This window comes from Symphalangus syndactylus, chromosome 5 (assembly GCF_028878055.3).
Source record: "Symphalangus syndactylus isolate Jambi chromosome 5, NHGRI_mSymSyn1-v2.1_pri, whole genome shotgun sequence".
Classification (NCBI taxonomy): domain Eukaryota; kingdom Metazoa; phylum Chordata; class Mammalia; order Primates; family Hylobatidae; genus Symphalangus; species Symphalangus syndactylus.
In genome coordinates this window covers 137,492,515-137,513,644 of record NC_072427.2, presented here as the reverse complement: position 1 = coordinate 137,513,644, position 21,130 = coordinate 137,492,515, and the positions used below count along the sequence as shown (strand labels likewise).

At 36.1% G+C, this 21,130-nt stretch overlaps 1 protein-coding gene across 4 annotated transcripts in view; it reads right to left on the bottom strand.

Moving 5' to 3' along the window:
* Nucleotides 1-436: 436 nt before the first annotated feature.
* The window catches only part of PLCZ1 (phospholipase C zeta 1), a 170,252-nt gene continuing 149,558 nt past the window's right edge, over nucleotides 437-21,130 (bottom strand). For 3 of the 4 annotated variants that reach the window (XM_063640774.1, XM_055276989.2, XM_055276991.2), the window contains 7 exons: nucleotides 17,492-17,743; nucleotides 15,788-15,944; nucleotides 12,095-12,211; nucleotides 10,853-11,022; nucleotides 5,334-5,463; nucleotides 1,389-1,538; nucleotides 437-585 (listed from right to left, as the gene is read on the bottom strand). In XM_063640774.1, the coding sequence (XP_063496844.1) occupies nucleotides 500-585; nucleotides 1,389-1,538; nucleotides 5,334-5,463; nucleotides 10,853-11,022; nucleotides 12,095-12,211; nucleotides 15,788-15,944; nucleotides 17,492-17,743 (1,062 nt within the window). In that variant the 3' untranslated portion in view covers nucleotides 437-499. The remainder of the gene's footprint in view (nucleotides 586-1,388; nucleotides 1,539-5,333; nucleotides 5,464-10,852; nucleotides 11,023-12,094; nucleotides 12,212-15,787; nucleotides 15,945-17,491; nucleotides 17,744-21,130) is intronic. The other variant, XM_055276990.2, reaches the window with a different exon arrangement.

Here is a 21,130-nt window from a genome sequence, read left to right as displayed (position 1 = left end):
CAGCATCTAAGAACTAGCATAAGAATGCAGGGGCTAATTACTCTCCAGGATATGAAAAGGCTCGGAGGGCCTGGCAATCTAATTCCTTCCCACAAAAATACGCAGTAGTGGGTGTCTAGAAGTTAAAACACTCTTAGATTTCACATTTCTTTTATACTGCTAAATATTTGCCAATGTATCTTTTATAATTAGATGTATTTCAAAAGCTTATAAATTCTAGTAATTAAAAATGATACAAGCCAGTTGAAAACAACTCAGCAGCAGAAGGGCAAGAGAAATCAGCTAACAAGAATGCCATGCTGGGTTAGGACCCTCTGAAGTTTCTATTTTCTTTTCTTCCACTGATTTACTTTTGTATATTTTTAAGTGAATGGGCTCAATATTTCTAGTTTTATGAGTAATTATTTTTCTTTATGTTTAAAAAAGGAAACATATAGACATCCATTTTGGCTGTTTTATTGCGATGCATAGCTAATGATGTGTCATTTATCATTAGCTGTTATCTGACGTACCAAACATAAACAAACAGTGAAGCAGGCTCAAGGCTCTCACCCATTCTGGAAAACAGAGGAACACGACGATAACCTGCAAAAGGAATTATATCTAATTAGACCAATAACCAATTAATCAGTGGTGTCTCCAATAGCCTTGCTGAGAAACAAGAGCTCTTTACTAAGCATACATTAAAAACCATGACTATAGAGTTATATTCCCATCTGGTATATTAATCTTCCACAAAAATTAAATATTTGCATTTTCTATTCTGACTTCCTAACTGCCCAAAACTGAACACACAGCTCATACTTCTCCTTCCTCAAAGTGCTGCATGATCCAAAATTAGCCACCACCCTTCTGCTTCAGGAAGACCCTGTTTCCTAGGCACACCTCAGATGCTGTTAGAAAAGTAAGCATATTGAGACAAGGTAATTGGGTGCACAGTGTAAATCACCCTGGAAAGGTGACTCTGCAACATAAAGGCAGTCAGCCCTGAAAAGGGGTCAGGAAAGGATAGTCTCAGGCTCCCAGTCTCTTCTCCTCAGGCAGGAAGAATGAGTCACTGCTTCTCCCTTCTGGTTGCCACCCATCATCATTTCTTTATGGTAGTCATGACTACTCTTCACTGAAACAGAAGAACTATGATGCACGTAAAGAAAGGCTTATACATGCCAAGTTTGTCTAATTAGCCTTCCTGTCAGTCCCACACCCCCTCACCTTCCACATGAGAACACATTTTTATAATTCCACAGAGAAAAAATATGTGTCAATACATAAAATTTCCTTTACATCCTACTTTATGATAGAGCTATTTGGTGTGTCAAAATGTGTCTTTGATATACACAAGTTATATTTAAATGCTGGTACAATCATCTAACTTTTAGGGACATTACCTTTGTTCATGCAGAGAAGTGGCAAAGTATATTGCCCAAGAAATTCATTTCCTGCTATTGAACCTTGACTTTCAACAACAAAACGTATCAATGCCAATTCTGGGACATGAATAATAAATGTGAATGTTTCATTCCATCTTGGACTAAAAGCTAAAATATAAAAAAGAAGATACAAATAGATACCATACCTAGGAAAAAATAGATCACACTTGTTCTCCAAACTTTTTCTTTTCAACCCTTTAACAATAATAATATCTTGTGCTTAGAGTACATAGGTTTTTAACATACTCAGTGTGAGAGGAATAATAACCAGACAATATTGAGTGTTTACTATTGCTGGGCAATGTTCTAAGAATGGGTCAACTCAATTAATCCTGATAACCACCCCATCAGGGTGGGATGGGAAAACTGAGCTACAAAGATGTTACATAATTTCCTAACGTTTCATATATGTGGTCATTAAGTGGCAGATCAGGAATTACAAAAATGAGGAGTCTGACTTCAGAGCAAAAGCTTTTAATCGTTATGCAATATGACTGATGTACTTAGGCAATTCTTTAGCAAATAAATTGACAAATGAAGAAAATTAAGTAACATCATTTTTCTGTACTAAGTCCTTGATATGGTTAAGCTTTGTGCCCCTACCCAAATCTCATCTTGAGTTGTAATCCCCAGGTGTTTAGGAAGACACCTGGTGGAAAGTGACTGGATTATAGGGGGCTGTTCTCATGATAGTGAGTGAGTACTCAAGAGATCTGATGGTTTTATAAGGCAGTTTTCCCCACTCTTACTAGCAATCTCCTGCTGCCACATGAAAAGGTCCAAATTTGTGTCCCCTTCACCTTCCACCACGATTGTAAGTTTCCTGAGGCCTCCCCAGCCATGGGGAACTGTGAATCAATTAAACCTCTTTCCTTTGTAAGTTATCCAGTCTCAGGTAGTATCTTTAGGGCAATGTGAAAATGGACTAATACAGTCAGTCTTATTATGGGAAGAGTTCCATACATAGTTGTTAGACTGAAAGCTAGATAACAAACTAAAGTCAGCTCTTGATCCTTCTTTAGACTAAGTGCTCCTTTCAAAGTCCAAAGTTGATGAATTTCAATCTCTAGGAAAACAAATCATCCCAAGCAACCAATTTCTGCCAAGCAAGAAATCCACATTGTGTCATAGTATGACCCAAATCATCCAAAAAGTAAAGCGTAATTTAACAGAATCAAGAAATTCACATCCAGATTAAATATAAATTCTACTTAATAAAGACTCAAAGGTTTGGAGAAGAATTATATGTATTATTTTTCATTTATAAAGGCAATGCTACACTTGCTATGTCAATAGTTTTTGTCCTTTGACTTACATTTCCAGAAGCATTGATGAATTGCTAATTATACTATATCTATGTTTTCTATGGTGCACCTGTGGTCACAAGAGCACATTTACCACATAGCAATCCAGGGTGCAGTCTATGCCCACAGAAATAGTAAACTAATTGGCTCATGCTGGAATAATGACCATATTACCTTGACCTAAGAAAAGAAATAATTTCATGGGGTACAGAGGCAGGTTTAGAGTCAATTCTTTATAGATACTGCAAAATATCTATAGAAATGTTTATACTGATTTCTTCTTCCTCCAATCCTACTTCATTACACATGTGCCTCTGCCTCCCTTCCATCCTCCTCCTGTATCTCTGTCACACACACACACACACGCACACACACACACACACACACAATAATATGGATTAATTATAAGAGAAAGCCCTCACTTTTAGTTGTCAACATAAAAAAAAGTAAACCAGGATACCAAATTTGATAGTGATGAAAATAGTTCTCCCAGACATGACCAAAACTGAAGAATTACTTCCACATTTTATCCAAATGTTATCATTCCTCCCAGACTCTCACGTCTAGCTAAATCATCATAAAATTCTTCTTGTCCAGCCATCTGGACATTGACTTCTGTGCAGTGTTTCTCACTTACATCCCCCATTGCTTTCCTACTGCCATAGCCTCCTTTATACCATGACTTTTATATCCTCTAACCACTGAAATTTTATCCTGACTCTACTTTGTATTTCTCATTTCCCTCTCATATACTTCTTCTCAAATCTGCAGAAAAAAACCTAACACTCAACTCTGTTAAAGTTATAGCCCTATTTAAAAGTCTGAATTTTATCCATTTTCTAGAAAAAAGAAAGTTCTTGACACCTTAGCACGGCTTTTGAGATTTTCCATGACCCTCCCTAAATAACTTTCTCATTTTATCTCTCACTAATCTTTCTTAAGCACCCTATATTCCACCCATCTTGAGTTTCCTGGCTTTTCTCTAGCATGTTTAAATTGTGTTTTCTTTACATTTTAGGACTTGTGTTCTGTCTCTGGTACGTTTAAATTTTATTTTCTTCATATTTTAGGACTTATATTATGGCTTCTGCCTTAAATGTTCTTGTCCCCAATCTCTAAAAAATTCTACTCATTCTCCAAGAACCATCTCCAAAATTGCCCCCTTCCAGTACAAATCTTTGTACTCTCCTTGAAGCACTAACTACTCTGAATCATAATTATTTTACTTATAGCTCATCTTTCACACTGAACTATAAACTATCTATAGAAGAGTTAGTTGGTCCATATATAAGAATTCATTTAATAAACAGATTTTAAGTCTTTTACTACTTAGCACAAGGATTTTAGCATAGCAGAGGCTCGGTAATGTTTGATGAACCAAATTGAATTTCTGCAAGGATATTCCCATAAAATCCAAGGATGTAATACAAATTCTGGAATCATAGTATTATAAGAGGTGAATTAAATAAATTAAGTTTCTAAGCATTTTGTGATGAAGATTCAAGTAGACGATGGAGGGAACAAGAGATAGATTATTATAAGCTTCATGACATCAGCAGTTACTATCTCTGGACACAGCCATAGCAATGTGCCTTCAACTCTAAAGGGTGTCAAATGAGGCAGGAAGTCATCATCAATATCCCTTCCCATTGATAACATAGGATAAGGCAATAAAATCTTCCCAAATCTTTTTCCATGACTTTCGCTCTAGAAGCCACACTGGAAGTATTCAGGGGAGTGCAAAGGAGGCAGACTATGGACATTGTTAGAAATTATTATCCAAGAAGAAAAAGAAAACTGTGCCTGCTCCTCTCTCAGTGCCATTTGGCCTGGAGCATATTTCTAGACTCTGGAATGAAGTCCACTTTGCTTTGAGAATATCCCTTGAAGAAGATTCCAGACTCAAGAATCAGTTCCAATGTCTCCTTCAAGGTGACCCTGACCAGGGGTCAATCCCAGGAACCCATCCTTTTCTAATTTCCTTAGTCATTTCAACCTCAGAGAAGAAATGGCAATGCCAATACTATACTGCGTAAGATGTCATAGCATGCCAGAATGATGAAAATCTTACCAAAGTTATTTCCTTTAATTCTTCACTTCCCTTATGGCAAAAATGACTGAATTATCCAAAAATTCTATCAGTAGGCTTCTATGGCATCCTTAGCCTGATTCAGAAGCCATAGACTTTTAATCTAAAATAATGCAAATAATTCATTATAAAAATATATAATATGCTGTGTCAAAAATCACAAATTTTTGATTTAACACAAAGGCTAGAAGCTAAGTAGATTGGAGGCTGTTAAAATGCCTTCTTAATTCAGTGATATGAGGGAAAACATAAAAAGGAGGTAAATTTTTTTTAAGCAATAATTTTGCAGGTCAGATACATTTCTGTATTCATAATCTGAAAATACAGCTAAACAACCTAATCATTATAAAAATGTTTTTGCTGCATATAACATTTTGCTAATTTTGGACATAATGGAAAACCCTTGTCTTATGAGTAATAAATACGTATAAAAACTTTATCAACATATAATTTGTAAGCTTTCCAACAAGAAGTCTAATGGAAGTTCAATAAGGTATATTAGGAGCTCACCATTTTTTTTAATTACACGAGTCTGCTGCTTCATCTGATCATTTGGAACACCAAAAACTTCTATAATTACTAATGAATCACCTTTGTTAGATGATGAGTGAGTAAGAGGCAACTGGATACCACTGATGAGCTGCACAAATATATACGAATATAAGAATTTAGCAAGATATTGTTATATCACCATTTATTTCAAAATTGAATTATGTATTATAAAAAGTTGATGGACTCTAAGTCAGTTCCCACAAAGATTGAAAGTGGAATATAATACAAATTTTAAAATTTAAGTCTTTTGTCTTTAGTTACCAGTAGATAAACACCAAGAATATGTACAAAATTATAGTGAAATCCACAACGTCCCCAATTTTTGATTTATTAAGATATTTTTGTTTTAAAATCATTTGTTATCACATTTTAGGGAATTCAGGTCGAGTTACTCTAATAACATGTACTATTTTTGAATTCATATGCATATACATATGCTGGAAAAAATTAAAAGCAATATAAATATTACTTTTTAAAAAATGTACCATTTAACTTCCCATGATAGCATTTTCTGAGTTTGACAAAATCAGTTATTTCATATGTATATTAGGGACTGGGTATCAAAAAAATCTTAACAAAGTAATTAGTAATAATTGTATTTAAACTTTGATTTGCCAACCTAATTGTTGAAGCAAAAATGTGCTATAATTTAAGGAACAAAATGAGCACACAACAAAACTATATTTGAAATGTACTAACTTAGGCTAAGAGATAGAAGATATAAGCCTAAAAATGCAGTTATAAAAATTGAGGCATAATTCTAATTTCTGAAGGTTACATAAGGAGAAACAAATATATAATTAAGTTTGACTATAAAGAAATAAAGGAAGGAAAAGAGGGAAGGAAGGGGGGAGAGAAGGAAAAAAGAAAGGAAAAGAAAAAACACTAATGTGTAATTTTTCCTAATTCCACAGATTATGGCATTAGCTAGAAGCCAGTATGACTGTGCAACTCTTTAGCAATCAGTATGGAATGGGCATCAGCATAATTAGACATCAAAGTAATCAGAAAGAACAATGGCCATAAACATACAGTACGCTGGTCCCAATACCACTACAGACTCGCTGAATATCACTTTGCAGGTAATAGACCCTTTGCAAAATGGAGTAGGATCAGCTTGGTGTACCTCACTCCAGAAAGAAAAAAAAATTATCTAGTTTTGAAAAACAGAATTGAATATGAAAACTGAATGAGAATTTAGGGCAAGCTTGTCCAACCTGCGGGCCACATATGGCCCATGGTGGCTTTGAATGAGGCCCAACGCAAATTCGTAAACTTTCTCAAAACATTATGAGATTTTTTTTTGCATTTTTTAAAGCTCATCAGCTATCATTAGTGTTAGTGTATTTTATGTGTGGCTCAAGATAATTCCTCTTCTTCCAACGTGGCCCAGGGAAGCCAAAAGATGGGACACCCCTGGTTTGGGGAGTATTGATCAAATAATTTGTAAATAAATTAACAAATTTGTTTGTACAGGAGCCAGTGAAGAGGAAGGGATGTCAAACAATAAGCCCTCAATGGTCAACTCTGTTGTTATCCATTGGCCTTACCCATAAGATTTTGGATTTAGAAAGCAGTCCTGTAGTTTTTATAAATTTGAAAATAACCGGCCTAGACCAAAACACTCAGATTGCAGATGACAAAGAGTAAAGCAGCAATGTCAAATGCCTTCATCAAGAACTTAAGAAAGCTTATAGTAAAACTTGGCCCTCTGATTCCCAAATCATGCCCTCTACTATCTGAGCAAGTCATAAAGTAATCACAAAGCTCCCTAGAGTGACAGAGGCAACAGAGAAAGACCCACATGGCCATGGCAGCAGTTTCCTGGAGAATCATTAACTCTCCATGCCACTTACACTTCAACAAGAGACTCCTCAGAATACAAACGTGGCATTTGTGAGCATTTGTGCACACTAGCTGCCTTCCACCTTCACTTTCTCAATAAAAGGGCACATATGTTCTCTTTACTATTCTTAACAGGAAAAATAATGTATTTGTCCAATGAACCTAGATATATTAGGCATATACTTTGTGTCAGGCACAAATAAGGATGGAACAAAACACATCTGTTTTTTGTTTGTTTTTTTCTTTGAGATGAACTTTGGCTCTTGCTACCCAAGCTGGAGTGCAATGGCGCAACCTCGGCTCACTGCAACCTCAGCCTCCTGTATTCAAGCGATTCCTCTGCCTCAGCCTCCCAAGTAGCTGGGATTACAGTTGCATGCCACCACGCCCAGCTAAGTTTTTGTATGTTTGGTAGAAACAGGGTTTCACCATGTTAGCCAGGCTGGTCTTGAACTCTTGACCTCAGGTGATCTGCCCACCTCAGCCTCCCAAAGTGATGGGATTACAGACGTGAGCCACCGTGCCTGGCCCACATCTCTTATCCTTAAAGAATCCTCAGACAAATGGAGAAGACAAGTTACAAGTAGATAAACAATTATAAAACCTTGTGATAAATGCCATAATATATGCATGCAGAGGGTGTTACGGAAAACAGCAAAGCTACGAAAAGAAGCACAGCTAACCTAGCCTAGGAAAATGCTTTCAAAAAGACACGATTCCTAAGTCTTGAAAACTGAGTCAAAATGAAATAGGCAGGTAAGGCTGAAAGAATGCTCTAGTCACAGGAAGAGCATATGCAATTCGTGGAGGTGAGTCATGGTTAGAGAAGGATCCTAGTTCCATATGGTTGTAGAATAGAGTGAAAAGCTAGAAGTGGTGAGAGATAGGGCTAGGCAAGTAGGGCAAGACCTGACTAAGATAGTAGTCAAGAGACACAAATAAATATTATGTATGCATGCTAACATTAGCACTGTAGCAAAATCTCTCTGGTCAACTTGTGGAGAATAGATATGGAGGACTGAGACAGGCTACCTGAAACCATCAGGAAGCCAAAGAAATAGACCTGATGACAGGTAGTAAATTCCTGACACAGGACAGCAGCAAAATAGGTCAGATGAAGAGAATGGAGAAGGAAAACATTTAGGAATAGAATCAGCAGAATTTAAAGTTGGTCTGGATGTGGGACGTGAAGGAGATGTGGAAGGTTGGAATGGTTCCCAATTTTCTAGTCTGAGCACAGTGGAAGAATGGGGCCATTTGTTGACATTTAAATAAGAGTAGAAGTAGATTTGATTAGGAAGGGATGTTCAAGTTTTACTATTTTAAGTTTGACAGAATGGTGATTAAGAAGGTAAGGATGCTCAGTGAGCTAAAATATGCCTTTAGATTCCCAAAGTGATGTCCAATTAAAGACTTGAGCATTGTTGGTGGTGAAACTATGAATGTTTATGTAACAGAACCCAAGGAGAATAGTTTGAGAAAAGGTTTAAGGAAAGACTTTAGTTAACATAAATATCTTAAGGGAAGGCAGAGAAAGAGGAAGCCACGAATAAAAGTGACAATCACTTGGAAGGTAGGGGGTAAAAGGAGAGTCCAGTCCCAGAGCACAGAAAAACAATGTGTGTAGAAATGAAAGGGATCTTCAAAGTGGCTGATTTGCCATTCTTTTTACCAGATCAACTACAAAAAGGATGCCAACTTTATAATAGCATTGTAAAGTGAAGTCAGTGGTTAATTCTTTGCCAGGCCTTGAAGGAGTATTAACAATCCAGTGGTGTAGGCAATTGCTGCCTATCCACTAAATGCTTCTGCATCAGAGTCACAAACTCCTTAACAGACAATACAAAAGCCAGCTACATACTTCACAGGCACTGTTTCCTGCAATAGTCAGGATCTTTCTAGTCCTGTTCATCTTTGCTATACTTTCCACATTAATTTCAGGAAAACAGCTCTCAATCCTCCCATTCTCAGCTGAGATAAAGTGGCTAGGGCCTGAAGTAGACGTGGAGTGTAGTTTCCCAAATCCTGTGGTATTACAATGGTGGAAAAGGGAGCTGAGCTAGGAAGAGTCGCAGGAGAAGCACATCCTGGAGGCCCCAGCGTTTCCTGCACTCTAACAGCCAGGCAATGGGGAGCAGCGGAATGCTCAGCAGCTGGCAGAGCTTCCCTAAGTAATGACATGCTGGCCAGGGACAGAAACATAAATACTACAAAATTCCAGGTAGGATCTGAGATGGTTTATAGAGTTCTAGGAGTAACTAGTTAAACAGAAAGAGGGACCAGGCTGGGCGCAGTGGCTCAAGTCTGTAATCCCAGCACTTTGAGAGGCCAAGGTGGGCGGATCATGAGGTCAGGAGATCGAGACCATCCTGGCTAACACAGTGAAACCCTGTCTCTACTAAAAATACAAAAAAAAAATTAGCCAGGTGCGGTGGTGGGCGCCTGTAGTCCCAGCTACTTGGGAGGCTGAGGCAGGAGAATGGCGGGAACCAGGGAGGCGGATCTTGCAGTGAGCCAAGATCATGCCACTGCACTCCAGCCCGGGCAACAGAGCGAGACTTCGTCTCAAAAAAAAAAAAAAGAGGGACCAATGAAACCATACCCACTCTATTGATTTGCAAACAACAGGTACAGTTATAGCCTAAAATAGAATTGCTCATAAGTAAGTGGAGAGAAAAAGCAACTAGAGGTTTTTCCAAAAGATTTGGTGACATTTTAAAAAGAAAATAAACATAGCACTTAGGTTACAGAGGAAAAAGAAAGACATTTTGAAAAGTCTTTACTAATGGAAACAAATCTTAGACAACTGCTTTTATGCTCCATAAGGTTTTACAGGATGTGATAAAATAAAAGCTAAAATAATAAGACAAGAGTCTGGAGGAAGGGTGCTAGGTGGGATACAGACAAAAATAAAAAGGAAGCAATATGAGGTCAACCGCAATGGGGCAGGAGGACTAATAATGCAGGATAAAAAAATCATTTCTACATTAAAATCAGTAAAGAACAAAATCAAATGCAGACTTTGAATCATCAACATAAAGAAAAAATGTTAAAAGCTCTCCCAACATGCAGAGGAATAGGGAATATGTTAAAGTTGACACAAATTAACAGAACAGAAGACAGATACTGGAGAAAGACATACGGGCAATTTTTCTTTTTAAGTAATCAGATGATATTCACAGACATATCGGAGGAAAAAAATCCTGACCTACAAAAGCCTAATTGTGGAGACTGAGGAAAAGACAAGGGCTCCTAAAATTTTCAGGTAAAATTCATCAAAGGCAAGAAAAAGTAACATGCCCACAAGGTTATCAGTGGGCTGAACTGAGACCCGTATCTCACAATATTAAATGCCTAAATACAATGAAATCATATAAGTAGAACTTTGAGAGGAGAAGGTTTTAGCCTCAATATGTCTATTCACAGGCAGATAATCATTCATGTAAAATTGCAACAGGAAGACATTTTTGAGATATAGAAGGATGCTGAAATACTACCCACATATAGTACCTGAAAAGATCAACAGAAATTTAAAAGAAATTAAAGCCAATCAGTGGAATTCAAAATACTAATGTACACTATCTAGTTTATATAATAACCAAAAAATGTAAAAGAAAAGTTATTAATCTTACCCTTATTGTAAGTGTAATTGGCATACCCTCTTTTATGTTACTTGGGTTAAAGTAATATTTACTCTCTCTTAAGAAATGTGGTTTCAAAATATACCCAGAACCACCATTATCCAAAAATTTCCCATTTTGCAGATCCATAGGCAGACCAGGGGTCTGGAAATTTAAAGCCACTGTAAGAAAGAAGTATTTTGACATTGTCAGGTAATAAAGAATACAAATAAAGGAACACAAACCATTTACTGAAATCTAATCATGGATTCTATATCCCCAAATGTTCTATGAGAAAGCATCATTAGCCTAATAATTCATGATTTTTAAAACTCTTTCTCCTGCCATGTCTACATTAATGTATATTGATGAGTCACAAAGTTTAATCTGTAAGTACATTACTACGCAGCTTTGAGTAAAGAAATCAAAATGGTATCCAGTACAGATTATAGAATAACAATGTTCATGTCAGGTAACACTTAAGAAATATCAGAATAAAGAGTATCAGTGCATTAAATGCAAGAGGTAAAGACATCAACTATGTCATAAATTTTCAAGTCCATGAGATGCTGTTGTCACTTGAGGAGAAAGTGAGAAACAGGCAAAGCAATAATTGTCATTAAAATATGGAAGTACCTCGATATAGGCTGGTAAATAGCCACTGTAGAGAGTACCACACTCCACCCTCCACCCAGCACCAATATCCCCCCTCCTCACATCTACATGCCTTGCCACAATCCAGTAGAAGAAGGGTAACACTTGGTACTTTCTGACGGGTTAGTGCAGTGCTGTACTAGCTGTGCAATTTGGAATAAGAGTCCGATGAGGGCAAATAACCAAGTTATGCAATCTTATTCACTTTTCAAAACTATGAACGTAGAAGCTCATGTAAAGTATAAATGATAGAGGTCACTTGATTTGAAGAGGCCTTGAGCATATCTCAAGCAAAGGAATTTGATCTTCAATGTCCATTTGGGTTTCCTTGTTCCCTTCCTCCACTACATATGTCTCATATTAACTCCTCATGAATTTAACCACCATTCCCCGAACCATCACCGAGATTTACCCAGCTTCAACTCAGATAGGAATGACTTCAACTCTTAAAACACATGACCCACCATTAGTGCCTGACCCCAAAGCCCCCGGGCTAAAAAATCTTTTACAGAAAGCCTTTTCATGAATTTTTCATACATTCATAAAATGAATTCATTTTATGTTACTTCTGCAAACAACTCAATATCCTATATAACATACCCATTTGACAACCTATATTCCAAAATTCTTGGGGATTAAAATTAGAAGAGTCTGCTCTTGTTGCTTTGGGATATATTCTGGTAATGAACTTCCTGGTGTGAAAAATAAACTCATGGACTGAAAAAGAATTATTAAAACATTGTGAAAGAATTCAAATACATTAAATAAATCACTATTTATATATATATCATATAATTCTATAATAGTTTCAACAATTTTGGTATGTATTGTCTTGGCAAAAATTTGCAATTCATGAATATCAAAATAAATCCATGCCTTTATGTTTACAGTATAATTCACTATTATTTAGATGTTAGTGACAATTTTATCATAAAATTTATGTACACTGATCATTCAAGGAAAAAATTTATTAGATAATTTATATATTTTTTACATCCAAATTATTTCACTTTGTTGTAAGAATACATAAAACTCCAAAATATAATCCATTCATTTTTCAAAACAAAAGCAGCATTTTCCCTTATTATTTTTCCACTTTGATTTTCACAGTAGGGCAGAATCATATAGAAGTCACACAAAGCTATATGATTCCAGCTAAATTAATCCTACTGAACATTTCACAGGTTCTCAGGGTTGAAAGGCACCCCAAAGTTGTCCAGTTTGACTTCCAATCCTTTCCCTCCAGCATCTTCCCCCAAAGTTTATTCAATCTGTGTTTACATCTCTCCATTGAAAAACTCTTGATGCTTTTAATTATTTCAAATGTCGTTCTTACTGGGATAGTCTCTACGTATTTGTAGTATACACACAAACAGGAACAAACATACACATACCGCCTATTTTAGTTTTTGTACATATTCCTTGTGTTTCTTCTTGTCTATATAATATTTAAGTCACTTGAGATTCAAATTAACTTAAACCCTTTACCATTTGGCACCTTCTTCAAATTTTTGAACACACATTTCATGCTTCTCCAAGGATTGCCTTTTTTCATTAAACAGATCCTGTTTCTGCAACCATTCCTGCTGATATAGTGACTCATCATGGGAGAATGGCTATTGCTTATGGCTCACTTCATTTGCTAATCCAACTAGAATAGAATCACCTCTCCCCTCACCCTAAATACCATTATTTAGGAAGCATTGTCAAATTAAAAATTACAGTTAATTTTATCAATTTTTATTTTCAAAAGTTACACATTCCTTGAGAGAAAGTTTATTTTGAAACCATGTGTGTATAAATACAGCATAGGTGTCCAAGTATCATGCTCCCTTATCTAGTCCTAACAGATGTCTGTCCTTAGGCAAAACACATACTCTTCTGAGTCTTAATGTTTCTCATTTACAAAGTAATAAATGTGAATGATGACTAAGGTCTCATAACATAATATGATTTCGTTATTTCTGAGATTAACCTTTAGAAAATAAAAATGTTTGTTATTACAAATGCAGTTCATGTTTACTGTAAGATAGGAGGACATCAAAGAACAAATCAAACCATATGTCATCATTCAATTGATAACCACTGATAACTCCTTCATGTATATCTTCCCATTCTTTTGTATGTGTGTAATTTTTAGTTGAATGATAATGTTTGTTCCCTTTCACAAACTGCTCTTTATTTACTAAAATAATGTGAACATCATTTCATTTCAATAATATTCATCTACATTTTTTAATGATTTTTATTATGTTTATAATGATAATTGGCATCCTTGAAGTTAAACCTTTGCAGACATCATTGATTATTTACTATTAATGTTTGGTTCAAGAAAAATGCTCTACACCCCTTCAAAGAAATGGTAATGCTATACTTTGACTCTGCTCTATCCAATTCCTTTCCAAAATTTTTGCAAGTATTTAATATGATGGGAGTAATATAATTAAAATTAATTTATTCTGTGCCCACAGGTCCTGTCCTCATGAACAACAAAAATCCAATAATTTGAAGGAACAGAGACCAGTAAAGCATGTCATTCAAACTCTCTTAACCATACCTTACAGTAAGAAATACATTTTACAATCCAACACACATGCACCATGCACAATTGCTTCATAAAACCATATTTATTATTACTGCTTGCAATTCTATTCTATTCTATTCTATTCTATTCTATTCTATTCTATTCTATTCTATTCTATTCTATTCTATTCTATTCTAATTCTATTCTATTCTATTCTATTCTATTCTATTCTATTCTATTCTATTCTATTCTATAATTCTATTCTATTCTGTTCTACTCCATTCCATTCCATTCCATCCCATTCCATTCTACTCTACACTAATCTATCCTATTCTATTATTTAACTGTAGTCCAGACCTACTGAATTGATTTTTGGTTACAACACACAGGTTAAAAAAGGAAAAGAGCCTTTAAAAAATCCAGAATCTCTCTAATAGATAGTTAGAGAATATGAACTAAAGTCTACTTCAAAATCTTTGGGTATCTATGGCCAGCCCAATAAGGTTAATCATTAAATCTATCAGAATCTGCACTCCCAAACTGCCAGCAACTTTTCTCAAGTCAATTGCGGGTGCTGATTTTCCTTCTGTGGTATTTCTACACAGGACGGTAGATTGCATTCTTTTAACTTTTAATTTTTGTGGGTACATAGATAAGTATATTTATGGAGTACATGAGATATTTTGATAAAGATATACATCAGGGTAAGTGGTGTGCCCATCACCCCAAGCATTTATCCTTTGTGCAACAAACAATCCAATTATACTCTTTTGGTTATTTTTAAATGTACAATAAACTATTGTTGACTGTAGTCACCTGTTGCACTATCAAATACTATGTCTTATCCATTCTATCCAACTATAGTTTTGTATCCATTATTGTCCCTACTTCCCCCATACCCCTACTACAAAAAATAACTGCCATTTTTTGAGAATTAACAGAGTCACCTGGCTGTTGTTAGTTGCTCATTCCCTTTTAAGTTTGGGACATTCCCCACATAATGAATCTTCTTCCCATTCTCTTTCTCAGGCCCCGTTTTACTTTGGGCACTGCCAAACAGAATAACCACCTCAGTTTTAGAATTAGAGGCAGTGAAAAGAAGATGCAGAGACAGATGGCACCTCTAGAGGTGTGCAGTGGGGCATGCACAATCTGCACAGCCATCTGGTAGTCCAGCCTGGGCGCCATTTCTTCCCCTTCCTTCACCACAGACATAGAGCCTCCAAGTCTGATTAACCCTACCCTCTTCAATGCCTATTAAATCCACAAAGTTCATCCTGTCTCCGCTCTCACTGCCATAAATCTTTATTACCACCTTCCTGCCTGCAATCTCGCCCTTTGGCTGCTATCAGAGGTATCATTTAGAAATACAGTGGATCATGCCACTCCTGAGAGTTCAATCTTCTCCTGCTCACCTTCGCTTCCAGGACAAAGGTCAAGCCTTCTAATTTGGCTCTGCCTCCCTCTGCAGCCCTGTCACTGCTCCGCTATACAAACTGCTCACCACAGCCCCTCAGCCCTCAATAAATGTGGCCACATTGGACATTCTCAATCAAAATGTCATGGCTTAGGAAAGTTAATTAATGGCTAAGTTCCTTGAAATAAAACTTAGTGAGACCTGAGTTATGTAATCCCATTCTAAATTATGTTAAATGTGTTGAAATTGTATGAGAATATACATTTTATAAATATCATTGAGCAATCTTAACACCCTAGCAGTGAATCTAACTCATTTAAACATTTCATCTACTTGACTCATAAAAATTTACCTCTCAATTTTGAAAGTTTTCGGGCTTGTGTCTCCCCAATAGAATTATTTTCATTAAACTGCTGATATAATCTTGAATGTTGAAAGCTTTTGAACTTCTCAGCTTTAGTATAAATGACAAGATCAGATAAGGCCAGAGCAATTTTTAGCTTCCTGGTCTAAAAATAAAATGCAGTAATTTTACATTTTTATGCTAATCATTGGGAAAAAAATCTTTTTCTAGTAAAGAAAATACACTTTCAAATAAATGATTTTCATCTTTTCATAAGATTATCTCCTCAAATGCCATTTGATTAACTCAATGTGATTATTTTTGGGAACAAAAATATTTAATGTTAATATACGCTAGCTTAAATTTAAAAATCATGATTAATGTAATAAGTATTGAGGACCACAATTATTACTATTTATTTTTTCCTAAAGATCTCAGTGTATTCCCATGAATTTTATACATTTAGGAATTTTTGTCATGAATACATTTATATTGAAATGACTTCTATTACATAGTGAACATTTGCCATTTCGCAACCTGGCATCTATTTCTTTTACACTTCTTTTTAGCCATTGCCCAAGTTTTGTTTTGGGAAAACATTTCTTGCTCATGCTCAATCCAAGTATGAGTCAGGCAGATTGGGCCAGCTAAACAGAGCTTTGCACTCCCCTAGCAAGAGTAATTGGTTCAGGGATGTGCACATAACCAGATCAGAGCCAACATACAAAAAAAAAAAAAAAAAAAAAGTTGCTTGCTCTGCCAAGAGATAGGCATTCCACTGGATTTGAAGCTGAAATGATATAAAGCTGAATCCTTGCAATAGCCATGCACCAACACAGAGAAAGTGGGAGCAAAGCTGGAGAAAGAATTGAAGTTCTGCTGACTTTATGTGAGACACTGTATCAAGTCATTTTTTAAATTAAAATCCCTTTCACTGAACTTTTCATCTATGTAGGCCAATTAATTAATTATCATTTTATTTAAACCAGCTGGATTGGTTTTGTGTCACATGCAACCTAATATACTTTCTTTCATCATGCTAATGTATATACATATAACGCTATGTATTATAAACACTGAATCTTGTCTTTGTCTTTACTTGAGACCAGGGAAATTACGTTGTGTATCTCTGCATCTTTTGCACTTTGCACAAAGCCTGCTTCATAAGAAGGCATAATATTTATCAATTATAGAGAATTTTTTTTTTTTTTTTTGAAACAGGATCTCGTTCTGTTGCCCAGGCTGGAGTGCAATGGCACGATCTCGGCTCACTGCAACCTCCGCGTCCCAGGTTCAAGCAATTCTCCTGCTTCAGCGTCCCAAGTAGTTGGAACTACAGGCATGCGTCACCATGCCCGGCTAATTTTTGTATTTTTAGTAGAGACGGGGTTTCACCATGTTGGCCAGGCTGATCTCAAACTCCTGACCTCATGTGATCCGCCCACCTCAGCCTCCCAAAGTGCTGGGATTACAAGCGTGAGCCACCGTGCTCAGCCTAGAGAAAAAAAAATTTTAAGCAGCTAACATAAGAAAAGAGGCAATTTAAAAAATTCATCTTCCACCATTGATGTTTTCAAAGTAAATTGTAAATGATTGCCTAGAGTTTTTATAAGAAGGAAAATGATTTTTCTCCAGAATTTTAAAAAAATCTCCAAGAATAAAATTAGAAAACTTTCCAATCACTTGTAAGATTTTCACAAAGCACCACCTCACCTTCTTTTTCTTGAAAAGTATTACTCCAGGTAACTTTTTCACCCCTGTTTCCTTGTCTTGATTGTCTTCTAAAACAGATTCGAATACTTCTGATTCTTTGAAATTATCCTCCTCCTCCTCCTCCTCCTCCTCTAGATCTGCCACTTCTTCCCATTCCTCCACCTTACCACGCTTATCAGAACCTTTTCTTTCACGGGTTTCCTTTAAGGTTCCTATTTTCTTATTTTTAACTAATATTTTGAATTTTAGTGCCTAAGGAAACAATTTGAGACACACAATTACATATTTACAAGTAAATTTGCGTTGTAACAGTCATTGAAAAGTGTTTCACTATATTTCCAATTAGCCTACAGTAATAAGATATGTAAGAACTCCATTTTTTTCCCATACCCCTATTCACATCTCAGTAGAGGAATGAATACAGTGATATAATGCTATTGACTGTAATTCACCAAAAAATAAGCCTGTTATTATTGAGACTTACCATATGCCATTTTTTTTAATATTTCACAAGTTAGTACTATTCCAAAAATTTGAAATATGTGAAAAGTATATATATAAATACTTACCATGATATTGCAATTAAAATGTTACAACTTCTGGTAGTAAACACTTCAGCTCATCATTTTCTTATCCAACATTAAAAAGTATTAATTGAAATCAGGTATATTAAAATGTCTATCATAAGTGTCTGGCATCTAGCATAGACTACATTAAAGATTCGTAGTAAAGGCTCTTCAAATCTCTTCTGTATTACACATAAACATCATTAACTTAATATTTTCTGTCCTTCAAACTTAGAAGCATAGCAAAATTTACCATCAGTGTCACTTGTTCTAAATTTGAAGGCTTCTGGTTCCATTCTTTCACTTGGTTATTCCTGCCCTTAGGATAATTTCTTTAATTTAACAAGTACATTTAAGTACCAGCTCTCTTATATACAATGCTGAAACCTGGATTATAAAGTAAAGTTCTTTTCTCCAAGGAGCTTTGATTGTCCTTTCCCTTTTGTCATCCTCAGGTATCCATTCAAATTATTCCATCATCTTGGGTCTTCCCTCTTTCACAATGACCCTTATGATACTCTCTACTGCAGAGTTTACCAAATGCACTCTGCAATCCCATGCATCAAGAATATTATCAGAAGTGCTTGGAAAAGGGACAAATTCCTAGGATCTGCTTCAAAATAAGGGAATCAGAATCTTGAATTGTGGGGCTGGAATTGGGCCTCCTTAAGTCTCTAGGCAATTCTGTTACACACAGGACTGAATATTGTAGGATAAGGTAATTTTTTTTGTTTTTGTTTTTTTTTAGATAGAGTCTCACTCTGTCGCCCAGAATGGAGTGCAGTGCATAGTCTCAGCTCACTGCAACCTCCACCTCCCGGGTTCAAGAGATTCTCCTGCCTCAGACTCCCAAGTAGCTGGGATTACAGGGTAACTTTAATTCTTCATTTACTCATTGAAAAGCACCTCCCTGCTTTAGTACGGAGCTAAAATTTGAATGAAAGCTATGTACGGGAATGCTAGAAAAATAGATTCATATATAATAGGAAGCGGGATTCTCTTCCAAGAAAGCTAAAAATTATAAGTTCCAGAACTGGACTATGATTCGAGTTTAATCTTTGATGATATGTTTCGAAATTCTTTACTATTTCTTTTCTGCCACAGTTGAACACATTGAGTCTGTGGGCATTCTTATGCCGCAAAAGAACCGTGGTCTTTCCATTTATCACACAGTTCATTTTTTTCTGTCTCAGTTCTGTCATCAGCCCTATATTTCTTGTCACTAGTGTCACAACACTTTCACTTGAAAGTTTTTCACTGATTTAAATAAAATGTTAAAAGAAGTAAAATTTGAGGATCTTCCAAATTTATTATGTCAAGGAGAAAAGTTCAGCCCTGGAAACTTAGTCATGTAATACAGCTGTTTTTCTTCGATGGTGCATGACCATTGCTTTCTGACCTTTGTGTTGAGATGTTATACATTGGCCAGACTCCTCATTCTTTATTCAAACCCAGACTAAATGACCTTAGAGATAGAGAACCCTGTGATTGCCTCTTTACAATAGAATGTTAAGCAAACCCCTCAGAGTGTAATCAACCGTAGCCAATCAAATCTTAAATCTGTATGTTAACCCTTGTATGGAAAATACTGTAATTCTGTTCTGTACCTCTGTTTTTGCCTGTATAAAACAATTTTCACTTTTTCCCACACCAGGAGCAATGACTACTATTCTTTGCTGTCTTGTGTGTCCCAGAAAGCTACCCTTACACTTTGCACTTGAATAAATTCTTCTAACTGAATCCCAAGCCTTTTGATTATTTTAAGTCGGCAAAAAAAAAAAAAAATAAGGAAAATATAGAGGGAAATACCCAAATATTATAAAAATATTGTTATGTCTGGCAAAAATGAAGACATGTCAAAACCAAACTATTTATTGTTAGACAATACTATTCATCAAAAAGAAAGTTTATTTATAATCTGATAAAATTTGGGATAGGGAGAAAGGCCCAGCAAAGAAAACTAAGCAGGAGTGGTCAAAGAGGAGTGAGGGAAGGCTAAAGAATGTGGTGTTACAACAGAAAGTAATTCAGGGAAAGGAAGTGGAGGCCCACAGCATTGAATGTTAATGAGAGGACAACCAGATGAGGACTAAAAGAGGTTCACTAGAATTTATCAGTAAGAAAATCTTTGATGAATGTGATGGGAACTTTCCTGTGAAGCAATTAGAAGAGAAAGAGGGACTGAATAGGTAGCAAGGAGACAATAAAATGAAAATTTGGGCTGTGAGAGGGAGTAATTTCTTTCCTTCTTTTTTTTCATTAAGAAGGAGTTTCGCTCTTTTTGCCCAGGCTGGAGTACAGTAGCTCAATCTTGGCTCACTGTAACCTCTGCCTCCCGGGTTCAAGTGATTCTCCTGCCTCGGTCTTCCTAGTAGCTGAGATTACAGGTGGATGCCACAACACCCAGCTAATTTTTGTATTTTTAGTAGAGACAGGGTTTCACCGTGTTGCTCAAGGCTGGTTTCGAACTCCTAACCAGGTGATCTGCCTGCCTCGGCCTCCCAAGGTGCTGGGATTATAGGCATGAGTCACCGCACCTGGCCATAGAAACGGAGTAATAAAGAGACAGCCAGAGAGAGAAGTGAAGTCCTGATGGTAGACGTGGATGTGATTTTTCAAAGCAAATAGTTCAGTATGCTCAAATTAAGATGGAAAGGGTCATAGAGACGGAAATTGAAAAGAGTAGATTTTTTAAAGGGGAACTTGCTACCCAGCTGTTGAGATATTAGGTACTGACTCTATTTATAGTCTAGAACTTTTGCCACTTTCTAGGACTTTTGCCTGTAAAACATACTAAATTTCTGGTCCCTAATACTAATTGCTTTGATATTGTGGACCCATGGGGTAGGAGACACAATCAAAATGTGGGTTGTATATATATATATATATATATATTTAATTTTTATCGAAATATATTCACCTAAATGTTCATGAGAACATTCCCTAGGCAACATTGCAAAGATAAACCTCTATACATGATCAAAACTAAGCATTTTCATTGGTCTCTAGCCCAGTTTCACGGGCCAATATAACAGTGACATGTTTTCATGGACTTTTTTCTTAACCTGAGTTT